General features: G+C 48.0%; 1 protein-coding gene across 6 annotated transcripts in view; it reads left to right on the plus strand.

Moving 5' to 3' along the window:
* Positions 1 to 3,580: 3,580 nt before the first annotated feature.
* Positions 3,581 to 21,898, plus strand: part of FSTL4 (follistatin like 4) — a 397,791-nt gene continuing 379,473 nt past the window's right edge. Inside the window, exons 1-3 of one of the 6 annotated variants that reach the window (XM_072728608.1) lie at positions 10,072 to 10,104; positions 10,917 to 10,966; positions 11,565 to 11,700. In XM_072728608.1, coding sequence (XP_072584709.1) covers positions 11,575 to 11,700 — 126 coding nt within the window. In that variant the 5' untranslated portion in view covers positions 10,072 to 10,104; positions 10,917 to 10,966; positions 11,565 to 11,574. Of the gene's footprint in view, positions 3,804 to 10,071; positions 10,105 to 10,521; positions 11,104 to 11,564; positions 11,701 to 21,898 lie in introns of those variants that run through there. The other 5 variants (XM_072728613.1, XM_072728614.1, XM_072728610.1 and 2 more) reach the window with 5 other exon arrangements.

Genomic DNA, 21,898 nt, shown 5'->3' on the forward strand with positions numbered 1-21,898 from the left:
CTTCATTTCCTCCTATTTGGCAGCCTTCCGCATGCCCATCACCCATCGTACCATCAGCCTAGGCCTTGGGAGCCGGATGGGACTGCTGTCTCAGGATTGCTACCACAGGGAAGGGGTTTATTTTCCACGCCCTCCACCTTTACCCATTCACAGTTCCCTCCCCTTCACTGTGGATTTTCATTTCTCCTAGCTTCTTAATTAAAATCCCCATTCCTTAGCACTTCTTTTTGGCCTTGAAAATTTTCCCAAATCACACTTACCTCTTGAAGGAATACCTTACTTAATCTCCATGCTGGCTACTTTTCACCCTAAATCAAAGTTAGACAATTATTTCCGAGTGTGATTTTAGGTCTAGGGTTTTGAATTTATTGCCTGCATTCTCTTAATTTCTAGATGACTAAGTGAACTGTGATTTAAGAAATCTTGAAGAAACCCTTAACATCATAGCTCTGTTTACATCAGAGTGGCCCTCACTTCCATAAATCCTAGCAAAACAAAGGCATGGGCTTCTAGAATTGAAAATGACCTCAGAAGCTGATTGAGTATGAATGCCTCCCACCCTGTCTACACCTCCACCTCCCCCTGGAGACGTGAAGAAACTAGGTCTGGATAGTCTCGCCCAAAGTGGGGCAGAGGCAGGAGAGGGACCCAGTCTGTGTGCCTTTCTGTCTGGGGCTCTCCAAAGATCCAGACTGCTTCTTTAGTCGGCTGCATGGTTTGGTTTAAAATTTTTATAAAACATTCTTTGAACGGGTAGCAGAATGTTCAATTATGCTAGACCAGGAAGATCCCTTCCTGCCTTTTCCCACCTTCTCACATGACCTTTCAGTATGGCTTCTAACAGGTGTTTCTGGGCACTGTCTGACCAGCCCAGGGAGACCTGACCCACAGCTGGTGATGGAAACTTGTTGTTGAACCTGCAGAAGGTACTCCTGCCTCTTCCCGATCCCGTGGCTCTGTGGTCTCTGCCGTGGCCTGAAGTACTTGCCGCTCCATGCTGAAATGACATGTAGGAGACCCATTGTTTGGCTGTAGTTTTTGATCATATTGTTGTGTTTTGGATAATAATGGAAATAGAAAAAAAGTTTTAAAACTGGTAAATATCTATAGGAAAATTTTAAACATCCCGATCTTGCAAAAATAAAGTACAGCACTTACTCCCTTAAAAGTGTCTCTGAGTCTCTCGTGAAATTGCTCACCGATCACCTACGCTGGAGGTTGGAGGCAGTCATCTGAACTATGTTTCCTTTAACCTCCCCCTTCCAAACTTACTGAATTATGTGAATTTGAAACTTAGTCCCCTTTTTGTGGCCAAGCATCCCAGTTTGTTACTGAGAATCATCAGTATGCTTGCAAATTCTGAAATAGGGTTTCAAGCAAATTCATTGTGTGGAATCTAGCCTATTTTCCATGTTGGTGGAGTAGTATTAAGCCAAGATTTGCCCTGAGAGGTCAAAGCACAGAGCAATTCAGAGCGGTGTCAAGGTCTACCGGCATCTGATGCAGCTTCCCTGAAGGCTTGTTTTTATTTCGTCATTCACACTTCACCTTTTTTATTCCAAGGTGACTTTAATTCCACGCTTATTTTATGCACAGTAGTCACAATAGCTCACTTCAGGTGTTAGTATTATCTCCAAGGGATATTCTGTACATCTGGTTTGTAGCAGCTACATTCCCCCCTTCTTTGGGAAGCAAAGGAAGTCTGTGGAAGTCCAGTCCCTGTTCACCACACTAAACAGAGCTATTTCGGATCTTGATCAATCTACAGACCTTGGCTTACATATGACCCAGAGTTATTAAAAATATAAACCCCAAGGCCCGCCTTGATTATGTAATAGGGCCACTAGGCTGACTCAGGGACTTTGTGCTCAGAGCTGAGAACAGAAATCTGCTTTTCCAAACACCTCAATGTGTGGGAGGGGAGCTAAACCCAGTCTCTGAGCTGTGGGGCTCCATCTTGTCCACGGACTTAGAATTAAATTTCAGAGGGACGCATAGCACATTTCCAATTCCCCTGCTTCCTTTTATGTCCAGTCCTTCTTCTCTTTTTCCCCAGGATGGAAAAGTGCCATCTTTTCCCCAGTCCAGCTGCAGAGAACCTGGCCTCAAGCCAGCCTTGGGGGTTCAGTCACGGATGGCCTTGGCAAAGATTTATGGTCAAATATGAGAGAGCATCATTCCTGCCAAGGCCCTAGGGCACTGAGGATGGAATGGCTTTTGTCCTTCTGAGCCCACATCACAGTTTCCAGGTGGAAAGTCACAGTGCCGGAGACCTGGAAGTCACCCAGGGTCTCATGCACTCCTCGTTTTGCAGATGGAGAAACTGATATGACTGGCCTGGGGTATACCCTCGGCAGTGGTAGGGGGAGAGCTGGATCCCAGATAGAATTCTATGTGAGGGCAGGGCCTATTCTGGTCCATCCACTGCTGTCTTCCCAGCACCTAGCACAGTGCCTGGTATATAGGAGGCACCCAGTAAATATCAGTTGAAGGAAAGAGCAAATGTAACACCTTTTCCTCCATGCCAGCATTTTATTCTTCCTCTTCTCTTGATATTTAACTAAACTTATTCTCAGAAAAGCCCCCTCTGTCCCCTTTTCCAGATGAGAAGAGACCACAGGGGCATGGACAAGACACTGTTCACCACGCCAGCAAGTTACCTGGTGCCCACACAGAGCAGGGAGCAGCTCCCCAGAAAGGCTCCTGCCCGTTAGTTACCACCAGCCTGGCTTAGGTAGGGTCTCACTCCTAAGTCTGAAGTCAGACGTGGGCAACAGACAGATGGTGTGTGTGTGTGTGTGTGCGTGTGTGTGTGTGTGTGTGTGTTTGCTAGCTGTTACAGAGGTGTTTACAATTTATTTGGGCACCCATACCGACAGCCAGGGTGGGAGTCTCCAGGAGTTCTGGATGTTGAATAGGGATCCAGAAAGGTTTGGGAGCTCCAGGCTTGGGGATGAAGTCAGGGCAGTGAAAAAGTCTCGTTCGAAGGGAGGCTAGGGGACCCTCTCGTCGCAGCTTGGCCGGGCTGAGCCAGTGTCACCTGGGGCTGCCCTTGCATGCACAGGATTTTGTAAGATTCTCCAGCTGGTAGCGGGCAGAGCCAGCCGAGAGAGAACAACTTTGCTTTCTGGCAGGTTGTCGGCTCTCAGCGAGGGGGAGTGTCCCTTGGCTCGGCGTCCAGGGCCACGGGCGCGGGTGAGGTGTCCGGGCCCGCCGGGCTCCACAGCGAGGGCCGCCGATCACCTCGAGAGCACCCGGCGGGGAGACTCGGCCCGGGCCGGAGCCCGAGGATGGGAGGGGAGGGGAGGGGAGGGGAGGGGAGGGGGCGGCGGCCCGCGGAGCCTCGGAGCCTCGGAGAGCCGGCTGCGGAGGCGCGGCGCCTTCCCCCGCGGGCCCGGAGCTCGCCCTGGGGCGCCCGGAGTCCTCGCGCCCCGCGAGCGCGCCCGGCTGCTCCGCGCACCTGCCGCGGGCCCCGCGCGGGGCTGAGCGGCGGGCGGGCGGGCGGGCGGGCGGCGCGCACAGGTGGCGGCGATTGGGCAGGCGGGGCCGGCAGGGTGACGTCACGGGCTCGGGTCCCGGCGGCAGAAATAGGGCAGCCGCGGCGGCGGCGGTACGGCAGCGGCGGCTCGCGGAGCTGCAGCCGAGGCAGCCTCCGGCGCGCCCGGGACCCGCCGACAGCCGCGGAGACCGACCGAAGGACGCGCGGCCGGGTCGCCGCCACCGCCGCCGCCGCCGCCGCCGCCGCCGCCGCCACGGGCGCTCGCGTCGGGCTACCTGGGCTTGCCGCGGCCCCGGCCACACAGGTACGCGGGCGCGGGGAGGGTGCCGAGCCGCCGCCGCCGCCGCCGCCGCCGCTGGGGTCCGGGCGCCCGCGGCCCCTGCCCTCCCCTCCCCTCCCCGCAGGACCCGCGCGGGCGCCCGCTGGGAGAGCCAAGTTTGCCCGCCTGGCGGGCGGCGGGCTCGGGACCGCGGGGCTCGGGCTCGCCCGGGCTCCCCGGCCCCGGCCAGGACTCGGGGGGCGGGCTGGGGCGCGGGGGGGGGTGGCCCCGGGTCGCAGCCGGGGCCGGGGCGAGCCGGCCGGCGCGCGCAGCGTTCCCGCTCCCGCCCAGCCCGCAGCCCGTGCCGGCTCCGGGACCCCGCAGGCGCCGCCCCCCGCTCGGGCCCCCCAGCGGCCTCGGCGACCCGGGCGAGCGGCAGCCCCGCGGCTCGCTCCGCGCCCTTGGCCGGGCTGGGGCGCGGAGCGGGCGTCCTCGCTGCCTCCCCGCTCCGGCTCTGCGGGCAAACTTGCGTGTCCCCGCCGCAGCCGGAAGGGCCCGCTGCGCCCCCCTGGCCGTCGCTCCCCGAGGTCCGCCGCGTCCGCCCGTGGGGGCTCGGCGGAGGCTGAGGAGGGTCCCGCGGCCCGGGTCCTTCGGAGGGAGCGACCTGGGGTTCCCGCTGCGGAGCCACCAGGGAGCGGTTTGGGGACGCTCGGGCAGGGAGCTTGGTCCTACGACAGCGTGTGCCGTGGGTGGTCCGCGCCGCCGTGGGTGGTCTGTGCTGGCGCAGAGGGGACCTATTTCAAGTTTGGGCCCCGGCGGCGCAGGCCGAGCGCGGCGCGAGCCTTCGGGCCCTCCGGAGCGGACGGAGCGGCGCCCCCGCGAGCAGCCCGCGGCCCGCCACCTGAGCGCTCGCGCCCCCGCCCCTCTGGCGAGGGCAGACACCCGCCGCGGGCGGCGACCCCGGGGGCCGGACCCCGCCGGGCTGCGCCTCGCACCCGGGCCGGGCCGCTGGCGCGCTCCCGCCGCCCTCGCTCCGGCAGGACCGTCGCCGACAGGGAGGAGTCGCGCTCCGGTCGCTCTCTCCGCCGCTCTCCTCTAGGTGTCGCTTCCCCCGAGTGGAAGACGGCGCCGTCGCTCGCATCGGTCGGGTCCCCTTCCTGAATGTGTCGCCTGCCGGTGCACCGGGAGCCGTGCTAGATGGGCCCCCGAGGTACAGACGTTGGCCCAGCTCTCCGGGCCCACGTCAACGGGATTCCATTGGGAGGTGGCACCGCCACACTCTTAAGCAGACGTGCACCGGGCATGGGCCTGTGTTGCGATCTGTCAGGCATCGCGGAGAAATGCAGACGTTTCTCGAAGGACTAAAGTTATTTTTCCATCACCGGGCTTAGGGGAAAGTCAGGCCCGACTTTTAACAGTGTCCTGGCAGTCCGGGAGCGGATGGGCTCCTGTGCGTGCTCCTGCTGGCTCGTAGGACAGGCTCATCTGGGTGGTGGGCAGGTGGAGGGCTCAAGGGGGGGGGGGGGGGTATTTGGTCAGGGGAGTGAAGGATGGCGCTTTTAGGACACCAGAGCCCCAGCAATCCTAAGGCAGTAGCTCAGAGCGAAGCCTTGAACCCATGCCCCACAGAGCCCGTGCCTGCTTCCCTCCTTGGTTTTGTAAAACACTGCAGCGTTACTACACCACTTCTGTTCAGACACACTTAGCTGAATGTTAGTTTTCTTTCTATCCTAGGAGAACAGACACCCCCTCCCCCAAGACTTGAGACTGAGCCAAAGGGCAGGCGAGATGATAGCCTACCTTATGTATACCGGACTGTATTAAAGTTGTTCCAGTGGCTTTTCCTGCCTTAGACATTATTGACCACCTTAATTTTTCATTAATTTCAGGAAATCTATTTTTATTTCTGAGGCAGGAACTTATTCCCATGGGCCTTGGGAGAATTTTTATCCCTTCTGCTCTGTCCTGGAAGCGGGTGCATGAGGGGTAGGTTGGATTTTTCTCCCTTGACCATCATCAGTAGCTCAGGATTCTCCTTTTCTTTTCAGAGTTGCAGGACTTTTTTTTTTTTTTTAATTTTTTAAGTGATCTTCATGTTGTGATCTTCTGTTTGACTTAATACTATATAGTCCAGAAACAGGTCATTGACTAGTCAGAATTTCTTATATTTTTAATTCCTACTTTACCTTTCTTGGTATTTTTCTGAAAATTCAACCTTCTTGTGTTGCTTATGTGTGGTCTATTGTGTGCTTACTAGCTTGATGAAATTAGGAAGTTATTTCAAGAGCACATATGTCCTTACATTTTCTTTCTCTTAATGCCTAACACAAGGCATGGAACTTCAAGTAAAATAGAACTCCCGTTGAGAGAACGTGGTACTTTAGTATAGTCCAAATGTTGAAACTGAGGGTTTCTGGAACTCACAGGTGTGTGGGTTAAACTTCATGGTATATAGGAGTGTCGTAGATTGATACATTGCACAAGACTAATTTAGGCATCCAATTTATCAAATGTTGGAACAATTAACCAAGGATAAAGAGCAGATAATTAATGCGAAATGCGGTGTAACTTCATTATGACTTGCTGCAGGGTTAGCCTGATAGATTTCCATGCCTGATTTCCCTGGGTTGGTATTTTAGGGGCTATCTTAGAAAGTTTGAAACCCTTGCTTTTTTCTTAAAACACTTGGATGTCAAAACTAGGGTCCTGAGCATTTGAGAAGAAATTAATGTATAGTCTCATGGTGTTAGGTTAGGGTCAATATGGCTTTTTTTTTTTTTCTCTCCTTTTAACATTGGGTAGACATACCGGAGGCTACAGGAGTCTGGTGGTCTCCAGGTGGTTTCCAGGTGGTTTCCATTTGTTGATTGACATCTGTGCAAAATGTTATGTACCTGAAGTTAATTGACTAACGCATACACTTAGTTGGAAAGGTTGGAAATTCAGGGCCACACACTTTACTGTTTGTTCTCTTTAAGGTTGGGGTGGTATTGCTTGGCTCTACCAAAGCATCTTCATAATTTCTGGTCTTGGCGGTTACAAAGAGAAATGATTTCCATGTAGCTAATCTAGAATGTCTACTTTGGTAATATTCCCAATGTTCTGGGAGAGTTGCTGCAAGAGTACTGATGAATAATAATGTCTCTGAAAGCTCTGAGGGTCTGAATTCCCATTCTTCCCAAACAAGGCTGGCTCTCAGAGGAGAAAAGAGAAGTTTGTATTAGAACCACTGCCAGTTTAGTGTCAGTGTTTCTCTCTGGCCTCTGACTCTGTTCAATAAAGACCACTTGCATGCTGGTGTGTCTTCTGTGGCAGGGCAGATTTGGAATGGACTTATTCATACCTGTTTCTCCTTAACTGTTTGCCTTCTTATGTCATATTTTTCAACTTTCTTGGAAAAGTGAGTCAGTTTCCCAAATGTTACATTATACAGGTTTGTATGGTACCTCTATAATTTTAAATGCAAGTAATTGCATAGATATTGCCTTATAATTAAAAGCCCAGAAAATCCTGTGCTTTATACGCAAAGCAGGTAGGTGATCTAGTAGGGCCTATCCAGCACTAAGAAAAGCAAAAGCAGTCTTACCTAAACAGAATGCAAACATTGTATATGTGTTCGTGACTATGTAAGAAGCAAAACCAGATGCCTGGTTTCAGTCTAGATCTGGATCCTGACTTGGATGACACATTGGGTGAATTCTCTGATCTTCCAGGCTTCTGGTGTCCTGTCTGTGCAGCAGCTACACTAGCACATGATTCCCTTGAGCATGGGGGAAAGTGAGGCTTGGGTGGAAAACCTCAGAGGAACCAGGTCTTAAATATCAAGTGATTGTACTTTATGAGTTGTTTGAAAGAAAAGGCAGTCCCAGCTCTTTTATGAGAACAATCTCAGATAGATTTATAGCCGGTCTTAGGACTCTAACATGGATTGAATGAAGCTTATAAACCTAAATTGATCTCAAAAAGGAACTCAAGGTTGAAAAAGAGAGTTTGTGATATTATAGATGGTACCTGCCCATTTCTCTAATGAGGAAATTCTGGTATTTTCTTCTGTCTGAAGATCGATAGGGCTATTTGAAGGTGAGGAGTAATGAGTCAACAGATCTACTTCCCTCAAAGTGACTGTCTTCAACATGCTGGCACTCCCCTATCAGTTGACAGACATTCTTGCTCCCCAGCATTCTGTGCATTGCCTCATGATTTCTTTCTTTTCAACTACATTTCTTCTTGTCCAATAAAGACAGCAGCTAATGGGAGCTGAGGACCGTGTGCCAAGTGGCCCCATTCCGGGGAGGGATGCAGAGAGGATCAGCTTGGTTCTTTCCTCATTCTTTTCCTGTTCCTCTAGAGGAGTATAGCTCTTGGCAGCTGCCACAGACTCAGAATTTCCTATCTTGCTCTACCTAGGTTTTCCCTACCTTACTAAAAACAACCACTTTTTAAAAAGACTTTTTAAAAATTATTTATTCATGAGACACAGGGGCAGAGACATAGAGGGAGAAGCAGGCTCCTCACAGGGAGTCTGATGGGAGACTCGTTCCCCAGACACAGGATCACACCCTGAGCCCAAGGCAGATGTTCAACCACTGAGCCACCCAGGCACCCCAAAACAACTTTTGATTGAAACAAAATATTGCTATGTATTGAGACGCACAGAGGGTGGATGTGAAGAGCATAGATTTCATGCCAAGTTCCACTATGTGGCTTGGAGTCCCAGCTCTGCCATTTATTTGCCACGTGGCTTTGGCAGGGTACTTACCCTCTCTGTGACCTGTCTGCTGTGTCTTCTGACAAGGGCATAATGAATGCCCTCCTCATAGAGTAGAAGTGAGGATTATGAATTAATACCTGTAAGGTGTTTAGAATAGTGCCTGACACATAATAATTGCCATGTAAGTACTAACCAAATAGATGGCCTCTGTTTGGTTATTAGATAGATCATCAAAATTGATTTAGACGCAATATTAATTCTTTTTTTTATGAACCAAACCATCATAAAACTGAGTTGTAAATTTTTAGGCTGTTGCTCCTGTAGATAAAATGAATTGTCAATCATAGTGAGTATAAAATGACATCAAACATGTGTCCACCGTGCAAATGAAGTCTGATTTGGTGGTGGCCAAGCTGAGCAAAATGTTACAAAGAAGCTGTCTGGAAATGTTACAGTAATTAGACTGGCTGTTCTGTTTCTTCATCTTTAAATCTTCAGGGGAACCTCAACACAAACCGGAGACAAGTCCAGGTGCTGTAGGGCTGAAGCCCAGATTTCTTGAAGCACAACTCAAAATAACTGGGTTAATAGCACAGGTCTAGGTGCACCCTCTAAAATAGTTTTGAGTTTGCCACAATTGAAATGAATGGATTTTATTTTGATGCTGTCCATTAATAATAAAACATCAAACATAATTGGTCTTGGATTACTAGGCAAATTGAAAACTAAATAGTAGGTTTTGTGCCTTGAATATTTCATAACTCCAGAAATTGACATTTATATGTTAAGTAGAATACATTTTGGTTATTTTGTTGCTTTTGGTTTATTCAGGCTCAAAAGCATGAAAAGGGAGAAAAGAAGACCTTTTGTACATGTGCTTGCCCCATGAGTGCTGTTTGATAGTGGATAAGTAGGGAAGAATTACCAAAAATAAAGTAGGAAGTAGTGTCTTTCTAGTTCTGGTTTGAGTATTGGTATTGTTTTTAAAAGATTTATTTTAGAGAGAGAGCACATGTACATGAGTGGGAGGGACTGAGGGAGAAGGAGAGGGAGAGTCTCTGGCAGACTCCAGGCTGAGTGCAGAGCCCAACAAGGGGGCTCAATCTCATAACCTTGATGTCATGACCTGAGCTGAAACCAGGAGTCGACTACTTAATCCACTGAGCCACCCAGGCACCCCTCAGGATTGGTATATATATTTTCCAAAAATCTAGTAACTGCTCTCTGTGGTTTCAGGCACATGGCTGCATTCAGAAAACAATAATTTATGGAGAGTAGGGAGTTGCCCGATTTATTTTCAGAAGAACTGGTAGCAGTTGGGAAAGGCCTTTTTATTTTCTTTTAGTCCTGAATGTGATTTTTTTTCCCCTGCATACTCCTCAATTCCTTTGAAGGACTTACACCCTGAAGCTAGAGCCCCGGATATGGGGCGTGGGCCTGAGGTCTGCTGGGGTTGCTCTGGTTCTGTCTCAGCCCTCTTCAGAGTGCAGAGCAGGTGCCAGTGGTGATGAGAGTTTGACCTTCACATTATATTTACTGCCCACTCAGACTTCTCCTGCCCCAGTTGCTCCAGCTTTGCCAACAGATGTCAAAGACGAAGAAACAGATAGAGGAATGGAAGCCTGTGGATCGTTTGTAAGACAAGAGACACATTTTCTTAAAAAGACAGTCATAACTTATAACATTGCCTTTTCATAGGCCAGTGTTAGATGCCATAATTTTTAGCCTGACTTCTCCTTCCTGTGGGCATTTCGGTCTCAAGTGAGGGACATAAAGCATATCTGGAAAGGCAGCCAAAGGAAACTTGGAGTTGATAGGAGTGAATTTGTTTGGTAGCCCTGGCATCAGCACTAGCAATTGTGGGATACCTCCAACCCTTCTTGTTCAAACAAGGCATCCTCCAGAGCTGTTGCCATGGGGCTGGATAGGAGTGGATTCCTCCTTCAGACTCTAATGTCCCTCAGTAGCTTATCATTGCTGACTGGGTCACCTGCTCGACCCCAGTTCAAGGCCAGATTGCATGGGGTGCTGGCCTCCTAAGGAGCTCTGTGTTTTCATCTCCCCGGCCATAATCATGATGCCGTGTGCACCACATGCAATTAAGCACTAAATTGTGTAGTGCTCACAGAAATCAATAACCCCTCCGGTTTCCTTGAGTACGAGTTGTAAATACTGCACGATGAGTTCTAGCTTCCTGGCTGCATTGCTTAGACAGAGCTACTGAAATCAAGATTGGAATGTTTACAGTGGAAACCTTAAAAAAAAAAAAGAAAAAAAAAAAAGAAAAAGGTAGAGCTTATGGCACACACGTCCTAACCTCTGTCCTTGGCCCATTAACATCATGCCCAGCACATGATAGGGAGTTGATTATCTGTTGTAGCTATCCTTCATTTTTTCATCCATGTAATTCTTTGATTACTTTAAATTGCCCGTTTCTTGTCTTCTAGGACTTGTCGTGTGATATCTTATCATGTGAGTCTGAGGAACCACCTTAAAGGTTATTGAAATTCCATTATCCATTGGGTGCTTGAATTCCTCTACACGAAGGAATAGTTTTGAAAGGAAACTAATGAGCCTTATCATGGAATTTTGAAGCTCACTGTCTTGTAAACTGAGGCACCACCCACAAACAGGGTACCATACATTTAACATTATTCCTCACCAGTGTTTATTGAACACTAATTGTGTGCCCAGCCCCAAATGTCTCTGAAGTGACTGAAGCATGGTTATGCGGTAACTGAACAGAAGTGACACAGCTTCTTCACCCTCATTTGTTCTTGTAGATATAGTGGTGGCTGGCATGTTGGGTGGGTTTTCACATAACAGCTAGCATTTGTAGAGCTGTTACTACATGTCTGACACTTCTTCAACCCTCACAGCAAGCCTATGGAGTACATATCATCAACTCCATTTTAGAGGTGAATAAACTAAGGCTCGGAAGTAATTGAAACTTCTCTCTGGAGGAACAGAAGTATTGGTGGTAGGGTTTAACCTCTGGTCTATCTAATTCTGGAGTACAAGTCCCACCTACCCACCCTGTGATGTGCTTATATTTTGCAATACTTAATTCTGAACATTTGTCATTTTCTCAACAGACTCAACAAAATGAAACCAGGACACTTATGGCTGCGTCTTGCACTGCTTGGGGCCTCCCTGCCAGCTGCGCTGGGATGGATGGACCCAGGACCCAGCAGAGGCCTGAACGTGGGTGTGAGTGATGCACAAGCAGAGGTATTGTCACATAACACCTGATATGACCCTTAAAACGTGCTGCTTTTCAGTGTCAACATATCTGATTTCTTCTCTACCTTTATATCAGTAAGATTGTAGTGTGAATTAAAAATGTGCCCCCTTTTTGGTAAGAGGCAGAAGGAAACAACATGTGTTGATCTGGACAGGAGATTTATATCATGCTGTAAATAATAGTCTAAAATCTCTGCAATGCTGAAAATGTATTCCAAAACCAAGCTTCAGTTGTATGGTTTGTCTTCGACAACAACCCTCAAGAGAATGGCCTTTTTGTATATTTAATAAAACTCTGAAAATGCAGACTCAATGGTGGAGCACACCCATGTGAATTAATGAAGTCTTTTAATTATAGAATGTGTTTTAAAAGAGCGAGAGAGACTCCTTTTCACGTATACAGATAAAAAGAACCAGGCTGAGGAAGAATTGGCAAGTAGGGGTCCTAAGGGAGACTGTCTTAATGAACAGATAAGAATGATTAATGGCATGTTAGGTATATATAAATGCTTCTAAAGTGCTTGAAAAACTTATTCTCGAACGCCTCCCTGGAGAGTCTCGATACACTGCTAATTGCTTAGTGAACTTGGTCTTAAGTACTGGGGAGGATTCATAAGCTGCACCCTAGCCCTGCTCAGGTGGTAGGCCCGAGGAATATGGGGCTTATGAGGGGAGCAGTTTTTCTGAAGAAAATGCTGTGTGTGTGTGTGTGTGTGTGTGTGTGTGTGTGCGCGCGCGCGCGCCAAGCCCTAAGCAACAACTGCATCCTTCCATTAAAGCTGCCTGGGATTTCCTTGATGACGTGGGGCATGCACATTCCTATCTAAGAGCTCCTCAGATCCTTTCAGCTTGCATTGTCCTCCCTGATGCATGCCTGCCTCTTGTCTCTGTTCTCGTTTCCTGCCCTGTATATGAGAGAAGAAAAATTATCTCCAGAAGTCAACATTGCCAGAGAGTGAATAATGACACACAGCGTGGGGAAGGTAGGATTAATGCATTATTTGATCAGAAGTCATGATTTTTTCCTCATTATTACTTAATCATGATGCAATCCCAGACCTACAAACCTTAATCTCAGGGGAGCTTCAGAAGTAGTCAGATGCACATGTTGGCTGCTGAAGTTCATGTGGCTTCTTTTGTGGTAAGCAGATGATTGAAGAGCATCACTCTCTTTCCCATCGCAGTCCATGAAGGACGCAACTTAATGCTCTTTGGAAAGAGCCTGGAGGCTGACTTGCTAGCCAGCACAGCATTTCCCATGTGGGATGGCTTAATCATTGTGCTCATATCCACACAGAGGGAAAAGGATCGCTTAAACCCTACAAATATATTGTTGAATATTTAATAGCAAAGCAAACAGGCAAACACACAGATAAGCTTATTTAGTCTTCTTACTATTGGGGCTCATTGGCCCACTGTTTTAAATTGCTTATTTCAATTAAATGAGTCAAACCAATTAAGATGGGATTTTAGCTGGAGGTAAAAGTGAAGGTAAGTTAATATCAACCGAGGGCATCTTTATCTTCGCTGTTAACATCCAAACACTCTGAAAAAACAGTTACAGCTCATTCTGAGGAAGTAAGGCTTCTTGATGGTTGGTTTTGGGGATGTGATTTTTCTCCTCCCATTAGGACAGAGCCCAGGAGATGAAAATGTCTCCCAGTTCCAAGCCTTGTGCTGCTTTGGGAAAAGGAAGCGATGCCTCTACAGACTCCCAAATGCAGGAACGGGAAAATATCTGCCCTATCCATCCAGCACTTGTGGCTGTGGCTTGCGTTTTTGCAAACTATAATAATTTCTCTCGTGGAGTCTGCTTTTATCAATGTGGAAAGGAGATGATTACAGTATGAGTGGGCCTAGGGTATCGGACAGCCTCAACAAATGTTCCAGTAGAGGAGAACATGTATATGTACCTGATTTGTTTGCTCGTTTTGACCCCTCTTTATGCATGGCCTCTCTGTGCCCTTCCTTGCTACCATCCTCATGTCTGGGATACTGTCCCTTCTCTCCACATGGCTGATTCCTCTCCTCTATGGCCTAGCTCTTGTTCTTACCGGTTCTCTGGGACCTTCTTTGAGCATACTTTGGTCACCTTCGATGTCTAGTTCTGAACCAGTCCTTGTTTTTAACACCTATATTTTTATTTGAGCATACAGATTAAGCCTATCTTTTTTTTTTTCATTTATTTTTATCGAAGTTCGATTTGCCAACATGTAGTATAACACCCAGTGCTCTTCCCATCAAGTGCCTTCCTCAGTGCTCATCCCCCAGTGACCCCAACCCCCCGCCCACCTCCTGTTCTGCAACCCTTTGTTCATTTCCCAGAGTTAGGAGTTTCTCATGGTTTGTCTTTCTCTCTGATTGGATGAAGCCTGTCTTATTTACATTTCTCTTCCTTACAATGTCTAATAATTTTCAGAGCAAAGTAGAGACTCATTGTTTTTCTGAGCAGTGGGTACTCAACACTTAGTACTAGTTGTGAAGTCCCCCTAGTGCTTTCAAAATTGAGATGAGACCAGACAGTCATTTCAATGAATGACAGCCCTCCCTGTGCAGCCCTTCCTGTCCAGTAAGGACATGAATGGTGCCCCCAGCTGACCTGTGAGCAGCCTGCAGGCAGGCCAGGCTTGAGGCTCACTGATGTCCAGGGTAGTCCTTATATGTTAAAGGATCTGGGCAGTTTCTTCTTTGAATTGTAGCTGTTCATATATCCATAACTGATGGTCCAAACTATACCACACTCCTCTAGCCATTTCCTCAGTCTTACTTTCTGGAAGAATCATAATCAACTGAGTTTGTAGAGACTTCGTAAATAAATTAAAAATATATGTATTTTCAGGACCTAGATGGTGAACTGTTTCTGTGTTTTCTTCCAGCTACTTTACACAACATTCATTGACTTGAGATTTTTAAAGTACTTGGAAAGCATTAATAAGATTTGACTTCCCTTTAAAGTTATTACACCAATTACTCGAGTTGTCCTAAGGGTAAATAAGGATTAAATGACCAGTGCATGTGTGTGTTCACGCATTTTTAAAGCAATGATGGCAAATGTAAATTTTGTTAAATTATTGTTTTATGTACAAAGACTGCACTTGAAATAGCTTCAAGGAGTTTATCATTTTACAAATGTAGATGAAAAAGAAACGTAGCTGGGTGGAGTGCCTCTCTAATAAGACCTGAGTGGCAGAATGTGGCCTAGAATACTAATGAAATTCTGAATTCTGAGAGCTGCAGCTCACTGAAATTCTAAAATAATTAAAATTGCCCCTTTTCCCCTGCACTCTGGCCAAGACCAATTTGGTACTAAAATCAGTAGTGGTAGAATTTTATATTTGGGGAGATCAGGAAAGTGAGAGGGGGGCAGCCTCAAGAATCCACCCCCTCCCAAGGGGTGGACATTTGTGGGAGGGTCCACCCCCCACCTTTGGGCCCTGGATGCTGTCTGTGTTCCCACCATTTGCGGGGCTCTAGGGTTGGCTGGTGGCCATTACACCGCCATATGCACCCCTTATGTGTTCTGCTGTAACTTCTTTACATTGCTCTGACCCACAGTTTCTAGTCCTGCACTAAATAACCATAAATATGGAGGCTCCTTTTAAAATTGTTAGCTTCATATGCCTCAGTGCTTACAGACCAGGGAAAGGCTTTGAGGTCAGATACCCTATGTTTTCGATGCACTCTCACAGGCAAGCCTTCGAGGGATACATGTATCTAGGGTATCAATAATCAGGGTGGTCGCCCACCTCCCTAATCCCAGAAGGAGGCCTAAGAAAGCACAGAATGGCCCTTGGTCCTTCCTGCAAGTGTTGGTCCTGATGCCTCTGACTGCACTCAGGGGCGCTCCTGTCTCTGGCCGAGTATGAGCTCTAATGCAGAGAGCCGGAGTGCCCTGGCTCCCTTCTTCATTGGTCAGGTGTTGAGGAAGATGGGGGCCGCGGAGACTGGGCACTAATTTTTTAAAAAATACTTCTTTGCTTTAGTCAGTGTCATTGTTCTTACATTGAATTTAAGTGTTGATTGAATTTAAGACCGCATTCTTTCTAGTATCTCTCCTCCCCAACCCCAACCCATGCCCCACTCTTCTGATGGCTGACTGGGAAAGAGTAGCTGATCTGGTGGGCTTTGAGGCCTCTACCATTCACTTCTCCTTACTCTCGCCTCTGAGTCTGTGGGTGTGGGGAAACCACCTTCCTTCTCCCTGTGAACAGATGGGGCCTAGGCTGGCATTTTTTGAACCTCATCTGCAGACCTGTATGCATCTCTTATGGATGTTTCCTTTTTTTCTTTTTTTTTTAAGATTTTATTTATTTATTCATGAGACACACACACACACACACACACACACACACACACACACACACACACAGGCAGAGACACAGGCAGAGGGAGAAGCAGGCTCCATGCAGGGAGCCTGATGTGGGACTTGATCCCGGGTCTCCAGGATCATGCCCTGGGCTGAAGGCAGGTGCTTAGCCACCGAGCCACCCAGGGATTCCCACTTGTGGATGTTTTCTATGGAGCTCCCATTCCTGGACACTCAGGTTCTGGAATATTCAGGCATGACTCTCTAGTGATAATTCTCTGTCAGAGGATGTGGATATTTAGTTTCTCAGCTTAGGTTGGGAGAACACAACCTCCCATCTGGAGGTACGTGAGTAAATCCATAACATTTTAGGTGAAAGATGGTGACAAGTACTCCATGTTCCGGGAGGAGTTGGACGAGCCATTTCCCACCTTCAGAGTTAGTGTGGGCTCTGCCCTGTACCAGCCTCTCTTGAACTTCAGTGGGCTTGCAAAGAGTCAGGAGGTCCTGTTAAAATGCTGATGCATAGATCTAGGGTGGGGTCCTGAGATTCTGCATTTCTCATCAGCTCTAGGTCATGCTGACCCTCCTGGTCTCAGGGGACACTGGGCAGAAAAGCCCTAGAAGAATACCACTGGCCACCTCCCAGCCTGCACACATCCAAGAAGGAGATTGCATTTGGTGATGAACCCCAGCTTTTTTTTTTTTTTTAGCTTTTGTCTGTATGATGAGGCTGACTGTCAGCAGCAAAAGAAGAGGCATGTACAGGCTGCAGACCTGCTGGGAAATAGCTGCACACTAGATGGGGCAGGCATGTGGGTGAGGTGAGGGGAACGGCAAAGTGAAGTAGCCTGGGTTTGAGAGTCTTTGTCACCTATTCTGAAGTGAACAAGTGCACAGGTAAACTTCCCTCTGTGTGCAGGGCTCCTCACTGGCTTGTGTGCCAGTGATTTAAATCCTGAGGGTCAGCCCACACTCCCATACTCCCACCCCTTACTGTCCCCCATGCTGGTGTCCTGCCCAGTTCTGTCCCCAGGGCCCAGCTAGGCTTTTCTGGGGATGCACTTGCCAAGTTGGTGTGGTGTTTGAGGGTTTTTATTTTTATTCTCGGACAGGGGAAGTCACTGTCTTTGTCTTTGTGCTGCTCGAGGCAAGCCTCCTACCCTGTACTAGTTGGTACACTGCATGCCCCTTTCATATTTTGACATCATAGTTAATAGAGTTTTAATTGGCTCTGAAAAGTTCTATGACCCAGGAAAATGAACATTTATGAGTTCACAGAACACCATTATTCTTCTTCCTCTTAATTTAGCATTTACTCATCTACTTTTTTTATGCCTCTGCTGCTAAATAATCTATACTTCTGTAGGAAACTTTCCACCCTTGTAATCAGGACATCAGGCCATGCGTTGTAAATGGGGCTCTGATTTCCATTTTTCGGGGAGTTGGCAGCATCAAACCCGCCAGGCCCCAATCATCTGCTTGATTTATTCTCTATGACTTGTGGGTTATCTCTCTTGTTTACCATTTCAAGAGAAGTAGCTGCCATGATGTTGTCAGGCAGACTCTAACTTGCCCCATGTGAATGAAATCTACTCTTTGGTCCCGCCAAGCCAGGGCCATTGTCCTTCTGCTTCTACCACTGTGGTTTTTGCTACGAGTCCCCTGGGCTTTGTCTTGTCTGTAGCGCTGGAGAGATGGAGGGCACTGGTCCCAGCAATGAAGGGGATAGGATGACATGGGCCCTGTACTCTAAGCAAGTAGCACCTGAGAAGACTGCAGTGAGACCCAGGTCTGATGGTGTTGGGAGGAGAGGAAGCCTGCCTCTCTGGCCAGGAAGCCATCTGTCCATACTGTCTTTCTCTCTCCCTTGACGGGTGGCGACGTGTATTTGCTTTTTTGGCCTTAGGTCTTCCCTTGAGTCAGGAGATCTGGACCAAGAGAAACCCAGTCTCTCATTCCTCCTGGGATCCCAGTCCTAATACTAAGAGGTTTTTTTTAAAAAGGAAAACCTGGGTATTCCCATTTAATACTTGGTCTAGATGGAGCCCCTGGCTGACCCTGGAGACTGGCAGCCTCATGCTGTGCTGGAATGTTGCAAGGAGTATCATAAAATTCAGAAAATAAAATTAACTTCACTTTAGTTTAATTTTACAGTCTGCTTCCCTGACAACACTTCTGGGCTTAGTAGGGAGTTGTGATGCAGAATCCAGCTGTGAATGGACCCCTGCAGGGTAGAGAGGGGAATAGAATTCTGGTGGGGGCATGGAGGAGAGGGGCAGCTAGTGGTTTATTTGGGTCTTCATCCTTTTCTCCCAAGGATGGCATCATACTGTCATGTTTTGGAGGAAGCAGCCCCCAAGGGGAAGATCTGTGTTACAGTGAGGTCAGGCAGTGGGGATGGAAGGGGAAGGTAGAGGCAGAGGGCTCTGAAGTACGTTTGTTGGGTCACTAAGTGAGTAGAAGTGCACAGCTCTGGCACTCAAGCTGGGGATGACATCTGCTTTCTCCCAAATGCTAGTGATCCACTTGTTTTATGGGATGGCCACCTCTCTGCAGTCCAAAGTAAAGCCTATTAGTCCTCTTATCCACTTCCAAGACTTGAAAGATGACCCTTTGGGGAGAACCAAGCAGAGTTCCGTAAGCACTGTGGACACCTTCTAACTCAGAAGTGCGGTCTGCCCAAGGCTGCTAATTTCTGGGTGAGAGCACACAGAATCTTCTTTTGGCTCTGCGTTCCAGGTCCAGCCTGGCACAGATTAGCTCTGTGGATTTGCATTCCTTGTCCTCTCCAGCCTCAGTTTGCTCATGTGGAAAGTGAGAGGGTAGCCAGGATGCCAGCTCAGATCCCTTTCGGGTTGTCCACACATCTTAATTCTAGGACTACTGACTGGGCCCTTTTAAGCCATATGATGAACATTTTAAGTGTTACTTCTTTATTCTTGTACGGCTATATAGCACGTGTTAAATCTGAAGATTTGACCCATCCCTGTGTGTCAAAAGTCACCTTGTGTGTTCCCCCTGCGAAGGGATAGATAGCAGTAAAGAATTCTCAGTCACTTGACCAGAGGGTGCCCACTTGGGGTCTTTTTAGACACCACAGCTCTCCCATCCCTCTGTACACATCTGACTTCAAAGAAAGCTTTGCTGCAGTGTATACTGATGGCAAAGACTCTGGTGCTCTGCAGGTGTCACCAAGAGGAGACAGTCCTGGAATACTGAGCTGGAAGGGAGCTTGGATGGACTCTCTTCTTCATTGTGTGAATATCTGCTGAATGCTGGGAATTGCACCTAGAGAAGTGGCCCCAAGACTTCCTGATCTCACAGAGCAGAAAAATGAAATTCTATTTTTAAAGCTAAAGCTACTACCTAGAATTCCCTTTACCTCCTTATTTATGCTTTTATTTATACTTTTTTTATTGATAAAAGGAATGAAAGGCCATACTCACAGAAGCAAGGACAATGAATCCCATAGGAGCCTTCCACTGGCACCTTCTGCATTTGCCTGTGTAGGTGTGTTGTGTCTGAAGACCTGTCACAGTGCAGTTGCAGATCATGTAGAGGTTTATCTAAAGATTATTGCAAATTGAGGTCCATAGAAGCATATGCTTGTGTGGCCTGGAACTTCCTGGTGAGCTGGAGCTGGAGCCCAAGCCACGCCGAGATACTAGGTTCCCAGATGGAGGTCCAGTGTTGCTCTCTGTGGTATCTGTGTGAATTTCATGGCTGGAAAGACATAGCTCCAAGATATGGAAGATGGGTACTCATCCCAGAAAGAGGCCCTTGTGCCCTCTGCATGGAGGGGGGGAGAGGGCCCACCTGCATCTAGGTGTTCAGTATCACATCCAGGTACTACTCTATGTTCAAGTGACAGGTGTGTCTGAGTCGTAAAGGAAAAGTAGGGTACAGGGTCTCTTGTTCCTGGTTTTTAAAGTTCTTTTGGCATCTCTTTAATGGACTTGGCTCATGAAAAATGGCACAGCACTGTTATTTGGTTGATGGTATCTTCCTTCTAATAAAAGGCAGTATTATTTTATTCATACTAGAGATGGATTAGAGAATGGAGGATGAGTGGCCTGTGGGATTCAGATATTCCCTGAATCAAAGGATGTGTTTCACCTCAACTACACATAGAAGAGGGATGAGGATAAGCTGGTGCTGATGGGAGGCTTGTGTTGGCCAAAAGGGAATCAATCACCTTAGAGACCAATGGCTTCCCTCCATCTGTAAGAAGTTCTTTTTTTTTTTTTTTTAAGATTTTATTATTTATTCGTGAGTAACACAGAGAGAGAGGCAGAGACATAGGCAGAGGGAAAAGAAGGCTCCCTGTGGGGAACCTGATGCGAGACTCGATCCCAGGACCCTGGGATCACAACCTGAGTTGAAGGCAGACACTCAACTGCTGAGCCACGCAGGTGCCCTGTCAGAAAATCTAAGAAGGTAAGAAGGTATCTGTGTAATTGCTTGATGGTTCATCTGGAGACTGAGTCCTTGATTTTCCCCTCTCCTGACTGTTCTAAGAGGGTGTTGAGTTCAAGGTGAAATCTTTCTGGAGGTATTAGCTAAAAACAAACAAACAAAACCTGTAAAGTTTGAGTTTTTAGTTATTCTGGATCTGCACTCAGTGTGTGTTTTCAGAGTTGAGAAGGGAAGCAGATCCCCCTGTTTCTCACAGAAGTCCTTTCCAGAGAACACCACTGATCACCAGTGAGCCACTCATGGAGTACGTAGTGGCTTAAGAAACCACTTATGCTGGCCACCTACTCATCCATGAGGGTATTGGCAGCCTGGCCCAGCAACAGAAGTGAGATCTGCCAACCTGACAAGGGCCTGAGCCTTTGAAGCACAGCTTGCGTTTCTGATAATACCTCTCTCCTTGCTCAGGCTAAGTCCTGCTCTGCAATCTTGGTGGCTTGGCTGGCAGTGGGGCAGTTCCTGCTGCAGGTAGCCCTCTGGGGTCTCAGGAAAAATGGCTGCTGTCCTCCCTGCCTTGTTCTGTTCCACCAAACTTTGTATGTTCAACCTTTCCCCTTTCTCCTCCAGGATAGTTATTGTTTTAAAACCCAATAGTTGGTTTTTCCTGGTGAGGCTGAATCACTTGCTTGAATTGCTGCCTGTGTGCTCTGCTCCTAAAGTATCTCTAGTCCTAACTTTGCCTCAGGGGCCCCTCAAGTCAGAGGGCCCAGTGGTTCCAATCTGCTTTTTCTCAGCTAGGTAGCTGAGGAAAGTCACTTACTCTCTCTGACCTTCAGGTTAGCAGTAAGTAAAATGCAGGTGATAATAGAGCTGGTTTCAGAGTTGCCATGACTAAGGTGGTACATGTACTACCTGGCACAGAACTTGGCAGTCATAGCTGTGGTTTTGTGTCCCACTAAGTATCCATCAGGAAGACTGTACACCTCTTCCTCGCCATGGCCTGGCATGTTGGTCTCAGCCGCCGTAACTGCCACTCAGTGTTCAGACACTCGCGGGTCCTCTTTCTGGTGGAATGGCAGGTCCCCTTGGGCCTGCACCCCCTAGAATCCCTGAGGGGGAATCCCACGGCAGCCTGGGACTCAGTAGCATGTTCAGATATTTTAAGGGAGTAAATGAGTTACTGGTGTGTTAATCAGTTTGGCATCATGTAGGGATTTGGACCAGGTGACTTGACTTTCTAGGACTCCTTACAAAAGCAGCCCCAGGAAAGACCTGATTGTCTTCAGTTTCCACTTAGATTAGAATCTTGTCACAATTTCCAACATCCTCATTGAATTAGCAGAGGCTTAAGAGAGTTCTATGGGCTCTGAGTGTGGGAGGGCATGAAATGCCTGACTCATGGCTGTCCCCTCCCTACAGTGGTTGTTGACGCCTGCCTGGCTGTCCCTTCTGCCAAGAAGCCAG

This window comes from Vulpes vulpes, chromosome 12 (assembly GCF_048418805.1).
Source record: "Vulpes vulpes isolate BD-2025 chromosome 12, VulVul3, whole genome shotgun sequence".
NCBI classification, from domain to species: Eukaryota; Metazoa; Chordata; class Mammalia; order Carnivora; family Canidae; genus Vulpes; species Vulpes vulpes.